The sequence below is a fragment of the Balaenoptera acutorostrata genome, chromosome 7 (assembly GCF_949987535.1).
Source record: "Balaenoptera acutorostrata chromosome 7, mBalAcu1.1, whole genome shotgun sequence".
NCBI classification, from domain to species: domain Eukaryota; kingdom Metazoa; phylum Chordata; class Mammalia; order Artiodactyla; family Balaenopteridae; genus Balaenoptera; species Balaenoptera acutorostrata.
The window spans coordinates 104,880,961-104,895,146 of NC_080070.1; the positions used below are offsets into that span (position 1 = coordinate 104,880,961).

At 36.8% G+C, this 14,186-nt stretch overlaps 1 protein-coding gene across 4 annotated transcripts in view; it reads left to right on the forward strand.

Annotated features, from left to right (window-relative positions):
* SUGCT (succinyl-CoA:glutarate-CoA transferase) overlaps window positions 1-14,186 on the forward strand; it is a 796,055-nt gene that overhangs the window by 55,045 nt on the left and 726,824 nt on the right. For all 4 annotated transcript variants that reach the window (XM_057549882.1, XM_007187735.3, XM_007187736.3 and 1 more), the window contains exon 7: window positions 12,852-12,943. In XM_057549882.1, coding sequence (XP_057405865.1) covers window positions 12,852-12,943 — 92 coding nt within the window. The remainder of the gene's footprint in view (window positions 1-12,851; window positions 12,944-14,186) is intronic.

A 14,186-nucleotide genomic window follows, 5' to 3' on the forward strand; every position in this document is an offset into this window, starting at 1 on the left:
GGTCCTCCCCCCCACACCCCTTCCCCCAAGCCTGGAATTAACCATTTCTCCAAGGAGCCCTGGTTCCATTGAGGGGCGAATCCCATTTAAGAACCAAGATCTGAGCACTAGATGTGCTCATAACTGCAAACTTTTAAAACCCATTAGTTTATTCTACAAGTGATTATTTTACCCAGCACCATTACATGTTATACTGTTTTTCCTGGCTTCATGTTATTTATTTCTCTGTTTTTGGCTTTGGTGTAACTATGTGTATTTGCTTACTCAGGAAGCACTGCTTACTCAGAAGTCTGCATTTTTGGAAAGACTTTGTTCCCAACTTTGGGAAGTTCAAAGATTACTGGATTTTGTTTGATATCATTCTTACTTGGGTTACTTTTATTTTTTTTCATTGATCTCTATTAAATAAAGATGTAGACTGTGCTTAATTGAGTACTTTTCTCTTGGCAGTGGAACAAGGCTAAAGGTGATTCTTGTTAATTTGTTACTCAATTGAGTTATCCATTTATCTGGCTTTGATTTGAGATTATGTTTAGTCTCTGTAAAGAGGTCAGTACTGAACATTTCTGTGTTCTTTGCCTAAAATGTCCCTTCATAGGCTGACGTAGTGCTGCTATTTGGAGTGTGGGAATCAGCTATAGGGAATTGGTTTTATGTGAGAGTCTGGCTGGGTTTTTATTTTCTTTTCTGCTCATATTTTATCTACTCATGTTTTATATTTATGTAATTTAAAATTTGATTTTTCTCCTGAAAATGAAAAATATATAAAATGGTAATTCTCTTTATTCTTTAATAATTTTATGGGGCATCTGTCAGAATGTGAGCTGCATTCATCTTGTACAAAATATTGACTCTTGGAATGTAGATGTAACTCCTAGTAGTTTCTTTCGAATAGATTCCATGAAAATATATTTGAATTCTTAATTTAATGGCAGATTCTGCAATTTATTTTCATTATATCATTGTGATTTATAATAGTTTTTTCCCTTCCTACTTGAATAAGTCTTCTGAGATTTAGGTTAATCTGTGTGTGTGTGTGTGTGTGTGTGTGTGTATGTGTACTTATATGATTGGGCATGTAGTTAAAGTCACTTTTAGCAGGATGCATTGGCATGATCACCAAAGCTTTTGCAATTGTAGACTCTATTTGGATGATGAGAGTTTTGAAGACTTTTTACTTCTTTTCCATAAAAAACACACTGTATATTATAAGCAAGATAGTATCTTGACACCCAGTTACCCCTTACTCTTGTCTGCCCTGTAAAAAAACATTTATTTTGATAGTTTATGTGAAGAATATCATAGGCATGCATGAAATAGTATAAAATACAAAAATATGCACCAGTCAGCTGATGAGTATTTATTAAGTTTCCACTGTCTGCTTAGTGTTATACTAACTAGTTGGGGAAAATGAAACCTATGCATAAGAAGCAATTGTCAAACAAAATATATTTTTATATATTAGTATCATCAAATTGGATATCATAAAAAAGTGGTAATTCTGTATTACCAGCTATCATCAATATAAGCATTTTTTCTTAGTATGCTTCTTTTTGCTGCATTGTAGTAATACTGCTTAATTTACAAATTTATTTGCCTTTTCTGACTAGGAACATATACTTCTTAGTATTTCAGATGTTTTAGGTGCTGTACGATTAATCAACCAATTTTGCTGCCTCTCTGTGATAGAGGTTGAGGGATCTAATTTCATAGGTTATTGAGGTAGCAAACCATAGTCACATTTTTGGTCTTTGAACAATGTACGAACTATTAATACTCATGGAAATATTGTTCAAAAATGGTTACATTGTAATGAGTGTCAAAGCGTCAATAATTAGTTACAGAATCACAGCAAGTAGCTTTGTGACCTTGGGTAAAGCACTTAATCTCTCAGAACCTCACTTTTCTCAATAGTAATTCAAATAGGATAATAAAATTTACCTCATGTAATTCTTGTGAGACTTAAATCAGATGACACATACAAAGCACCAGCACAGTTCCTGGAACATAGCAAGTGCTCTGTACATGTTAACTCTTATTATTATTATTATTATTATTATTATTATCATTATTATTACCGCCATCACCCTAAATTACCACTCTTGCTTTATGGAGTCCTTGGTTAAGTGTTAGTTTTGATTGGTTAGCATGTTTGCAGGGAGTTCTCTTGCCCTTATTGAGGTTTACAGGAAACTCAATGAATCCTGCTGAGGTTAGTTTTGTAATCTTGCGTGTAGAAAGGTACGTATCTTACAGTTAAAAATGCTGTATCTGTGACCTGAGGGAAAAAGAAAAAATAATCCACCAAAACAGGGTGTGACTGTGAGACTCTAAATCATTATGCATGTGACAGAAGGACAAACCCTATTAAATGCAAGGTATGATTGTGGGAAATCTTTCAAATCAACAGGAAGGTTTTTCACAATGCCAATAGAAAAAGTTGAGTGAAAAGCCATAAGAATGTGAAACTTTGGCCCATTTACTAAATGTCTCATTTAATTGTCACAGTGGAGGAAAAAGGTATGATAAGGGAGATGTCTACAAAACAAAGCACGCAAATTAAAAAAACCAAAAACATTTATTGAGACTGGGTCTTGAATTTGTTTCTGAATTAATCCTGTAAAGTATAAAGTAGAAAGTGGCTAAGAGTCTTCAGACATCCTGTTCAGATGAAGGAGAACCAGACTGGGAAACTGAAAACTTCAGTGTTAGTTCTAGTTTTGCTATTGACTGGCTTTATGACTTTAGACAAGTCACTTAACCTCTGTGGGCCTCAGTTTTCTCATCTGTAAAGCAAGAATTTTTGCCCCAGGTCCGTTCAGCTCTAATATTCCTTGGCGTACTTTTAGACATACAAAATGAAATTTGCATGCCATTCTTAAAATTAATTGTTTTTTGGTATCTTATGGTGGAAAATTTTAAGGTTACATAAAAGTAGAATGAATAGTATAATGGCTCTTGAGGTGCACATTATCCAGCTTAATAATTATCAACTCATGGCCAATCTTATTTTGCCTACAACCCCACCTATTCTCCCTCCCCTGATTACTTAAAAGCATATCTCAGACTTCATATCATTTCATTTCTAAATATTTCAGAATATGTCTAAAAGAAAAGGACTCTTTTTAAAGCATAAACACCCAGTGTCATCACATGTAAATTAAAAAAACCCTATAATTCCTTAATAACATCAGATATGCAGTTGATGTTCAGATCTTCCCAGTTCTCTCTCTCTTTCTATTTATAGTTTGTTAATTTGAATTGGGATCCAAATGAAGTCTAATCATTGCGGTTGATTGATATGTCTCTTAAATCTCCTTTTTTTAAAAAGATTTATTGATTGATTGATTGATTGATTGATTGCTATGTTGGGTCTTCGTTTCTGTGCCAGGGCTTTCTCTAGTTGCGGCGAGCGGGGGCCACTCTTCATCGCGGTGCGCGGGCCTCTCACTGTCGCGGCCTCTCTTGTTGCGGAGCACAGGCTCCAGACGCACAGGCTCAGTAGTTGTGGCTCACGGGCCTAGTTGCTCCGCGGCATGTGGGATCTTCCCAGACCAGGGCTCGAAGCTGTGTCCCCTGCATTGGCAGGCAGATTCTCAACCACTGCGCCACCAGGGAAGCCCCCAAATCTCCTTTAATTTATAGTTGCTTCTCAATCTCTTTTTTCTTAAAATTTATTTGTTTAAAAAATCTCACTTTGTCCTGTTGGGTAGGTTGAATTTTGCTGATTACATTCCCATGTTGTTTAATTTTTGTCATTGTTATTATTTACAAATTGACATATCTATAGGTTTGCTCAGATTTTGGTTTGAGTTTTTCTTTTTTTTGGTCAAGAATATGTCATAGAAGGTGGTGTGTAGTTCCCCTGGAGCGCATGGGCGGGCTGTTGCTCTTGTTTGTGATGTTAGCAGCCATTGATGGTGATTGCCTAGATCTGTTGATCCATTAGGAGTTACAAAATGATGACATCCTGATTCTGCCGTTCCTTCTTCATATATTGAATGGAACACTTCCAGAAAAATAATGTTCCCTTCATCAACTGTCATTAACCTGAGTATAGATCATTAAGGAAAGGCAGGGTAGATGCAAATTCTTTCTATTTACCAATTGTCATAATAATGAATTTATTCCCTAGTATCTTCCAAGGGTGACTAATGATTAAAAAAATATCATTAGGAACTCACAGAATTTAACATATTTGTTGTGTTTCAGTCCACTGCAGCTGTTATCCTTACTAATACTCAAAATGGTCTCATCTTTCGCCAGTGGAAGCCTTTTTTTTTTTTTTTTTTAAATGGTTGGTTGCATTATTTATTTATTTATTTATTTATTTTTGGCTGTGTTGGGTCTTCGTTTCTGTGCGAGGGCTTTCTCTAGTTGCGGCCAGCGGGGGCCACTCTTCAGCGCAGTGCGCGGGCCTCTTCACTATTGCGGGCTCTCTTGTTGCGGAGCACAGGCTCCAGACGCACAGGCTCAATAGTTGTGGCTCACAGGCCTAGTTGCTCCGCAGCGTGTGGGATCTTCCCAGACCAGGGCTCGAACCTGTGTCGCCTGCATTGGCAGGCAGACTCTCAACCACTGCGCCACCAGGGAAGCCCAAGGCCTTTTTAAGTTGGCTTCTGCATACTCTTGACATGACTAATAGTCTGATAGCTTCTTTGATTTCTGGTATAACAATATATTCCAGGTGCATTTTGTATATTTCCTGCCCTATCCTGGAATCAACCATTTCCCCAAGGAATTTTAATTTCTTTTAGTGGAAAATGGCATTTAGAGACCACCGTCTGGGTACTGGTGACGCTCACCGCTACTGGGTTAGTCTTTGCTTCTAGGCCTTTTCAGTGGACAGATAAGAAAATAAATATTTTTAAAAAATAAAATGCATTGAGTTCATAATCTTTTAATTCAGAAACAATCTATATACTAGAAAATGATCAGGGAAAGAAGTCCAGACATTTGTATACATTTTGAAGGATTACATTATTTACTGTAAAATATTCTATTGCTTCTGTTCTCCTTTCAGGTAAACAATCTATTTTTGGAGTTTCTGTAGCTGCTGGAATGATACTAACTTTAAACATACTCCTGTTTTGGTTAAGGAGAAAAGGGAAACAAAAAGTTAGACATGATTAAGAAGAAAAATGAGTGAAGCCAGGAGTGGGCAGGCCAGAGCATCTGGTATTCAGGGCAAATATTAAAAGACAAGAAATCTTTTCCGTTTAGTTTCCTTCCCTTGCATTTTTTACTTACGTCTGGAAGTTCAAGTTTTGCTTTATAGTCAATGTTTGTAAAAGCCACAAGATGGCGAGATTGCTCCTTAAAATGAATGTGGGTGAGTAAGGGGGTGGGGTAGTGGAGAGAGAGGGAGGAGAGAGGAGACAGAGAGAAAGATGTTCCTCTCTGATTTTCCATAACCTCCTAGGTTTTCCTTACCTCCCTTACTTGAATATAAAATAGAACTAACATGCTTAAATTTTTCCTCTGTAATTTGGATTTTGATCATGGTCGTTTTTGGAATTGTAAAACTAAAAATAAAAGTAAGAAGAACTATCTGGATCCCGTGCTTACCAGTTTTTCAGCTCTTTGTTAAATTATTAATAAATAATTCAGTCTTCACATTGCCAACAGAGTAATCTTTGCAAAATACCATTTTGGTAATGTCAGTTTCCTGTTTTAAATTTTTAAATTTATTTTTATAAATATTTGTTGATGATGGTATTGGTTGTCAGTATTTAAGTAGTTAAGGCAAGTGTAAGGTGAAAGGTGGAATAATTTTTGAATCATATTACCAAAAATATATGTTATTATTCACAAGTTTCTTTTCTAAAATGAACATGTGCTGGTTTCCAAGTACAAAAACTTTCAATTTTAATGGGTTGTTAAACAACATAATTGCAATGCTTAGAATATTTATTCTCCTCATCATTTCAACATACCTCAAGGCAATTTTTGTTATTCTCAATATTTTGTGGAAAGAGCAAGCTACTATGTTAGTAGTATATTAATCAATGCATATTTATTAAGTAAGTATATTTAGCTCTCACTGTAAAATGTACTTTAGTTATGCTGTGTTATCAAATTGAATCCTCATAATATATCTATGAGATAAATGTGAATACTGTGGACATTGAGGCTCAGGTAGATTAAATGAATTGTTGAAGATTTAGTAGTTAGCAGAGCTATAATTTCAATTCAGATTTTTTTCAATCCTAAAACTTATCCTCTTATTCACTATGCCATACTGCCTCCCTGAGAGTAAATATTTATATTTCTCTTTAATAGAGATACTTGGAAGTTGTAATTTAAAGTAATTAGGATATTTGTGCTTCCCCCTTGTTGTAAGCTGAACAAGAGAATTTGTATCACAAGGCAAGTATTATGGTGCCTTTTTATTTAGCAAACTGTTCGTTTTTTTGAGCATGTTTTCCTGCAGGCCTTTGTTTAGAAGACTTCATTTAGAGTTGTGCTGATGGGTGAGGGGCCTCTCTTTGTCTCATTTGAGGCATTTGGGCTCCTGGCCAGAAGCCTGAGCTCCTGATACTCTCTACCTAGAGTGGACTGAAGCTAATTCATTCTCTTGACTTCCTGTTGAGATAGCAGGTGGTTCACTAGCACTGAGTGTTCCTGCCTTACGGCGGAGCTTCTCTCTACTCCTGGAGGCCTGTTTTATGCTGGGGATACTGGTGGTTTAAAAACCATTGTGTTCAAGACTGGAAGTCTGGTCTAGGATGCCCTTTACAGCTATAAACTAGCTGCTCTGGAATAGAAATTCTTTAAATATTCCGTAGAATTCACTAGTGAAGCCTCTGGTCTTAGACATTTGTTTGTTGGGTGGTTTTGGATTACTGACTTAATCTCCTTACCAGTAATTGGTCTGTTCAGATTTTCTGTTTCTGCATGATTCAGTCTTGAAGTTTCTAGAAATCTATCCATTTCTCCTAGATTGTCCAATTTGTTGGTGTATAATTGTTAATAGTAGTCTGTTTTGATTCTTTGTATTTCTATGGTGTCAGTTGTAACATCTCTTTCATTTCTGATTTTATTTACTTGAGTTCTTGCTCTCTTTTTTTGGTGAGTCTAACTAAAGGTTTGCCAATTTTGTTTATCTTTTCAAAGAACCAGCTCTTAGTTTCATTGATCTTTTCTATTGTATTTTTAGTCTCTCTTTTATTTATTTCTTTTCTGTTCTTTGATATTTTATTCCTTCTATTAACTTTGGGCTTCATTTGTTCTTGTTTTTCTGGTTACTTGAGGTACAAAGTTAGGTTGTTTATTGGAGATCTTTCTTGTTTCTTATTTATTTATTTGTTTGTTTATTTATTTTTGGCTGTGTTGGGTCTTCGTTTCTGTGCGAGGGCTTTCTCTCTAGTTGCGGCGAGCGGGGGCCACTCTTCATTGCGGTGCACGGGCTCTCTTGTTGCGGAGCACAGGCTCCAGACGCGCAGGCTCAGTAGTTGTGGCTCACGGGGCCCAGTTGCTCCACGGCATGTGGGATCCTCCCAGACCAGGGCTTGAACCCGTGTCCCCTGCATTGGCAGGCAGATTCTCAACCACTGTGCCACCAAGGAAGCCCCTTTCTTGTTTCTTGATGTAGGAATTCATCATATGAACTTTGCCCTTCGAACTGCTTTTGCTGCATCCCATAATTTTGGTAGGTTGTATTTCCATTTTCATTTGTCTCAAAGAATTTTTTGATTTATGTTTTGATTCCTTCTTTGACACATTGGTTGTTCAGTAACATGTTGTTTAATCTCTCTATATTTGTGAATTTTCTACTTTTCTTCTTGTAATTGATTTCTAGTTTCATACCATTGTGGTCAGAAAATATGCTTGACATGATTTCAGTCTTATTAAGTTTATTGACTTGTTTTGTGGCACATGATTTATTCTGAGAAGGTTCCATGTGTGCTTGAGAAGAAATGTGTATTTTGCTGCTGATGGATGAATGTTCTGTAAATGTTTGTTAAATCCATCTGGTTTAACATGTAGTTTAAGTCCAATATTTCCTTATTATTTTCTGTTTAGATGATCTAGCCATTGTTGAAAGTGGATTATTGAAGTACCCTACTGTTATTGTATTGCTGTCTCTTTCTCCCTTCAGGTCTGTTAATATTTGCTTTATATATCTAGGTGCTTCTCTGTTGGGTGCATAAATATTTACAAATGTTATATCCTCTTGTTGGACTGACCCTTTTATCATTATATCAATATAAAGTCCTTCTTTGTCTCTTATTATAGTCTCTGTCCTAAAGTCTACCTTATCTGATATAAGTATAGATACCTCTGCTTTCTTTTGGTTTCCATTTGCATGGAGTATCTTTTTCCATGCCTTCACTTTCAGTCTGTGTCCTTAAAGCTGAAGTGAATCTCTTATAGGCAGCATATAGTTGGGTCTTGTTTATTTTATCCATTTAGCCACTTTGTGTCTTTTGATTGGAAAATTTAGTCCATGTACATTTAAAGTAATTATTGATAGTTATGGATTTACTATTGCCATTTTGTTAATTGTTTTCTGGTTGTTTTGTCATTTCTTTTTTCCTTTCTTTCCCTCTTGTTTTTCTTCCTTTGTGATTTGATGATTTTCTGTAGTGGTATGCTGAGATTTCTTTCTCTTTCTCTTTTGTATGTCTACTATAGGTTTTGTATTGTGTTACCATGAGGCTTACATAAAATGTCTTATAGCTAAAATAGCCTGTTTTAAGCTGATAACAACCTAACTTCAAATGTATAAGAAGATTCTACATTTTTACACTCTTCTCCAACATTTGATGTTTTTGATGTCACAATTTAAATCTTTTTAATATTGTGCATTCATTAACAAATTACTGTAGTTATAGGTGGTCTTAATATTTTTAATTTTAATCTTTATACCAGAGTTATTCGTGATTTACCCACCACCATTACAATATTAGAGTATTCTGAATTTAACCATATATTTATCTGTACCGGTGAGTTTTAAACTTTCATATGTTTTAATGTTACTAATTAGCATCCTTTTGTTTCAGCTTGAAGAAATCCCTTTAACATGTCTTGTAAGACCGGTCTAGTGGTGATAAATTCCTTCAGCTTTTGTTTGTCTGGAAACTCTTTATCTCTCTTTCAATTCTGAAGGACTATTTTGTTGGGTAGAGTATTCTTGTTTGGCAGTCTTTTTTATTTCCTTTCAGCACTTTGAATATCTCATCCCACTGCCTTCTGACCTGCAAGGTTATTGTAGAATCCACTGATAGTCTTATGAGGGTTCCCTTGTATATAACAAGTTGCTTTTAAGGTTTTTGTCTTTGACAATTTAATTATAATGTCTGGGTGTGAATTTCTTTAGATTCATCATATTTGGTACTTCTTGGGCTGCCTAGATTTGGATGTCTGTTTTTTTCCCCCAGGTTGGGGAAGTTTTCGCCATTATTTCTTTGAATAAGGTCCCCCCCCGCCCCCCCCGTCTTCTAGGATCCTTATAATGTGTATATTGCCCCATTTTTTTAGTGCGTTATAAATCTGTTAAGCTATCTTCACTCCTTTTTTTAGTCTTTTTTCTTTTTGCTTCACTGAGTGGATGTATTCCACTGCTCTGTCTTCTAATTTACTGACTCTTTCTTCCACTTGATCTAGCCTGCTGTTGAACCTTTCTATTGAATTTTTCAGTTCAGTTATTTTATTCTTTATCTCTATACTTTCTGTTTGGTAATTTTTAATATTGTCAGTCTCTGTTGAAATTCTCACTTTGTTCATGCATTGCTTTCCTGACCTCTGTGACCATCTTTCTGAGCATTATTTTGAACTCTCTGTCAGGTAAATCACTTTTCTCTGTTTCATTAAGGTTGGTTTCTGGAGATTTATACTGTGCTCTTGTTTGGAACATATTCCCTTGTTTCTTCATTTTTCTTGAATGCTTGTGTCGGTTTTTGTGCATTAGCTCAACAGCACCTCTTTCAGTCTTGACAGAATGGTCTTGTGTAGCAGATGAATCCTGTCAATCAGCCCAGCCTGAACTCCTGGATGCCTCTCAAACCTTTGTGACTGTCCAAACCACTGTCCTTCTTCATGCCTTTTAGTAGTTGAGGGTATGAGAAGAGCCATTTAAGTTCCAAAGGGGATGATTGTAGTCAGCACTTAGATACAGGCTGATTCGAAGCCAGACCCTCAGGCAACAGCTGGGAAAGTATGCCATCAAGCACTTTCTGGGGAGAAACTGGGAGGTAGGCTTTTTGTCTTCTCCCTTGCACTGAGCCTTGAGCCCATTACAAACTGCTTATTTGTTTACTATAGTCCAGTGGGACTTGTTAACTGCAAGCTCTATTGACAGTCAGAGCCAGGTGATATGGGGGCCCATCTCCCAGGCAGTAGCTACAAAAGGTGGGGCACGAGACGTGTATAGAAGCTCCTTCTAGAGAGATGATGGTGACCTGGTTTTATTGTTGGCGTGAGCTGGATGGAGAAGGTGGGGTAAGCGCCCACTGATTCTTTCAGGTTCCAGGTAGGATCAGTTAGATGTTGTCAATTAGTGTCTAGACCCTGAGGCAACAGCTTGTAAGGTATGAAGTCAAACCCTTTCCAGGGAAAGACTGGGAGATGGATGTTTTTGCTCCTCCTTCAGTCCTGAGACCTGGGGGGATAGTTGTGGTTAGTGCTCATGATCCTATCAGTAACTTCTTCTTTGTTTGCCATAGTCCTGTAGGACTCATGAATGCTGGCCATCAGAGATAGGAGTTTTACGGGATTGTTTCTCAGGTGGGAGCCTTAAAGGTTGGGACACTAGATGTGCTGTCTGTACTGCCTGTTCCTCAGGGAGAAGCTGGGAGTTTGGGGTTTCCTCCTAATTGTATGGTTCTATGCCTGGGGTGAGGTTTATGATGAGAGTGTCTTAGCCTTTCCTACCAGTTTCGATATGGGTATTGTCTCTGTTGCCCAATGTATAAGAGTCATTCATCTGGATTTCTCTAGTTTCTCAGTTCTCAGTTTCTCTTGGAGAGAAGTGCTTTGTGTGTAGCTGTACAATCACTGTGTCCATGGGAGGAGGAAATTGGCATCCTATATTATCATTTTGGTCAAAAACAAAACAAAACAGAAAAAAAGCCTCTTTAGTTTCTTTATTCATTAATTTGTTTTTTAAAGATAATTGTTTTTATATAACCAGTATTCATTCATTTATTCATTTGGTAACCATTACTGAATTCTATTCTAGATGCTGGCAATACAGCAGTAAATTAAATTAAAAAAACTCTCTTGAGCATACCTTTGAGTAGGGAGGATACAGAAAATAAATAAATAAACTATATTATATATCTTGTGGTGATATGAGGTATGAAGTCAAATATAATGAGGTAATGGGGCTTAAGAGTGAAAAGTGAGAGTTCTTCAGGGAAGACCTCTCTAATAAGGAGACATTTCAGTGCAGAGCTGGAGGATGTGAGGGAGTGAGGTATGTACATATATGGAGTGAAATAGAGGGAGAGTGTTCCAGGTTGCTGGAGAAGCAAGCAAAATATATGGGATTTGGAGACAGAGTTATGTAGCTCCTCATATAACCTTTATTATCCAACAATAAGCACCAGAACTGAGGAGAGCAGGATAAAATATTTTTATGTTCTTTTCTTTTCTTTTATTTTAAAAATATTTATTTATTTATTTGGCTACGCTGGGTCTTTGTTGCAGCATGCGGGATCTTTTAGTTGCGGCATGTGGGCTCTTAGTTGCGGCATGCGGGATCTAGTTCCCTGACCAGGGATTGAACCTGGGCCCCCTGCATTGGGAATGTGGAGTCTTAACCACTGGACTAGCAGGGAAGTCCCTTTATGTTCTTTTAATTTTTGCTGATGGCAAAAAAAAGTGACACCTTCACCTTCTCTTTGTAATCCTAAAAAGCACTGGCAGGAGATGTATTAATTCTATTTATGTTCAAATTTTAAATTATCATTTGTATTTTCTTTGCATACTTGAAAAAATATGTAAATAGAACCTAGGGAGACATTGTTTTGTTTTACTTTGTATATTGTTTTATATGCAGCAAGAGTAGCAAATACCTATTGGAGTCTGGAAGGTCAGTTAATGATTGAATCAGACTGAAGCATAAAGGATTAAGGAGGGGTGGAGAGTGTGGCAAATTGGAGAATTTATGCCCCGTGCAAAGGGAAGAACTGTTACTTAACTCTAATTGATTATTGGCATGTGAGGATGTGAGCCTAGTTTTGAATGTGTTTTCTGGTTTTTCAAGAAAAGCCAGAAATTTGTATATTATGTGCTATCTCCTGATCTTTAAATATTGGAAACTAAATAAAAACATTTCAAAACACTCTTCAGGCCAGACAAAACATTCGTATAATGGGGATCTGGCCCACAAGTCACCAGTTTGCAACCTTCTGGGGTATAACACCATAATTAAATTTTACAGCCTCCTTCAAGGGATAGTATAGACCTAATAGTAACAAAATGCTGTAGGATTTCTGGATACAGATGGTTTTTTTTTTTTTTTTTTTAATTTTATTTATTTATTTATTTATTTATTTATTTATGGCTGTGTTGGGTCTTCGTTTCTGTGCGAGGGCTTTCTCTAGTTGCGACAAGCGGGGGCCACTCTTCATTGCGGTGCGCGGGCCTCTCACTATCGCAGCCTCTCTTGTTGCGGAGCACAGGCTCCAGATGCGCAGGTTCAGTAATTGTGGCTCACGGGCTTAGTTGCTCCGCGGCATGTGGGATCTTCCCAGACGAGGGCTCGAACCCGTGTCCCCTGCATTGGCAGGCAGATTCTCAACCACTGCGCCACCAGGGAAGCCCCGATACAGATGGTTTTCACACACTATTGTACTGTTGCTCTCCCTGGGTGGTGCTAAATATATCTCTTCCTGTTGTCTTAGGGTATGGTCAGACAGGCCCACTGTCTCAGCGAGCTGGGTACGATGCCGTTGCCTCTGCTGTTTCTGGTCTGATGCACATCACGGGGCCCGAGGTAGGTATCTTTCTTTAGAATATTCGTATTTTTTCCCCTATTTATTCCAAAGAGATTTTCATCTTTGCTAACCCCGTAGGCTTAAACATGAGTTAATTTTAGGAAAAAACCACGGAAAGTGAATGACGTTAAAAATGGAAATGTTTATTCTGAATGTACTTGAGGCTTAATGTCATTATGGCCCCATGGAAAAGAACAACCTTTTTAGCAAGAAGCAATAGATCAAGTGGTGAACACATTTTCCATATGTATTATATCATTCAAGCTTAGTAAAGGCACCTTTGTGTGACTTAGGAATATTCCTCGTGTGGAAGTAGAACGGCTGACTAGACTAGTCCGCGGATGTCCATTTCTACCAGAGTACTTTTATTTGATGTATATACATAGTGGAGGGTTTTCTTTTTCCCTCTGGAGTATTATAAGTGGTTGTTTATTTTAAAATTTGTTGCTTAATGATCAGACATAGTTGTGTCTGATTGTTAATGCATTAGATTCTGACAGTGAAAGAATTATTTGATTTTATAACCACATTCCTTCTCCATTGGTGATAGGAAGTTCCCAAAAAGTATATAGACGACCAAAACGTGGATGGTTAGATCAAAGACTTGTAGAAAATGGACTCTTGGGGAAAACGAAACATGCCGTTAAATAAAGTAAAAAAAAAAAGTGTGAAAGCTTAGTAAATAAAAATACCAAAAAAATCCACTTCCAAAACAAATTAGATTGATAGCCTTAAAAAACTTTTTCCAGTAGGTATTCCTTCCCTGAATCACTTTCTTCAGTTAATTCTTCAGGAAATATTGCTGCAGTGTTGGGATAAAATGAGGCAGAATGACCTCAGGTCTTTTTTTTTTTTTTTTTTTTTACAGATTTTACTTCTTTTTATTATTTTAAAGTAGGTGTTGGGATTTCAGTGACTTAAAATATATGGTCTTTTGTGCTTTCTTTCTTTGTTTCATTTTCACAAGTCTTAGAAAGAATGTGTGTGGCTTTTCCTTACAATATTCAAGGGCACCAATTTTCTTTCTATCCATTGGGAGAATGAAGCATGGATATATATCTCTTTGCTCTTTTCCATAGAGGTACTTATATGGTCAAGACATTATTTTTGTGAGTGGTTTTATTTAATAGCATTGTACTCAATTGTGAATATGTGAAAAGATATGGGACTTTTAAATTTGTATATTCAAATATTAAAATGAATTAACTCAAAAACAACTGAGGTGGATGAGGTGAAAGATGA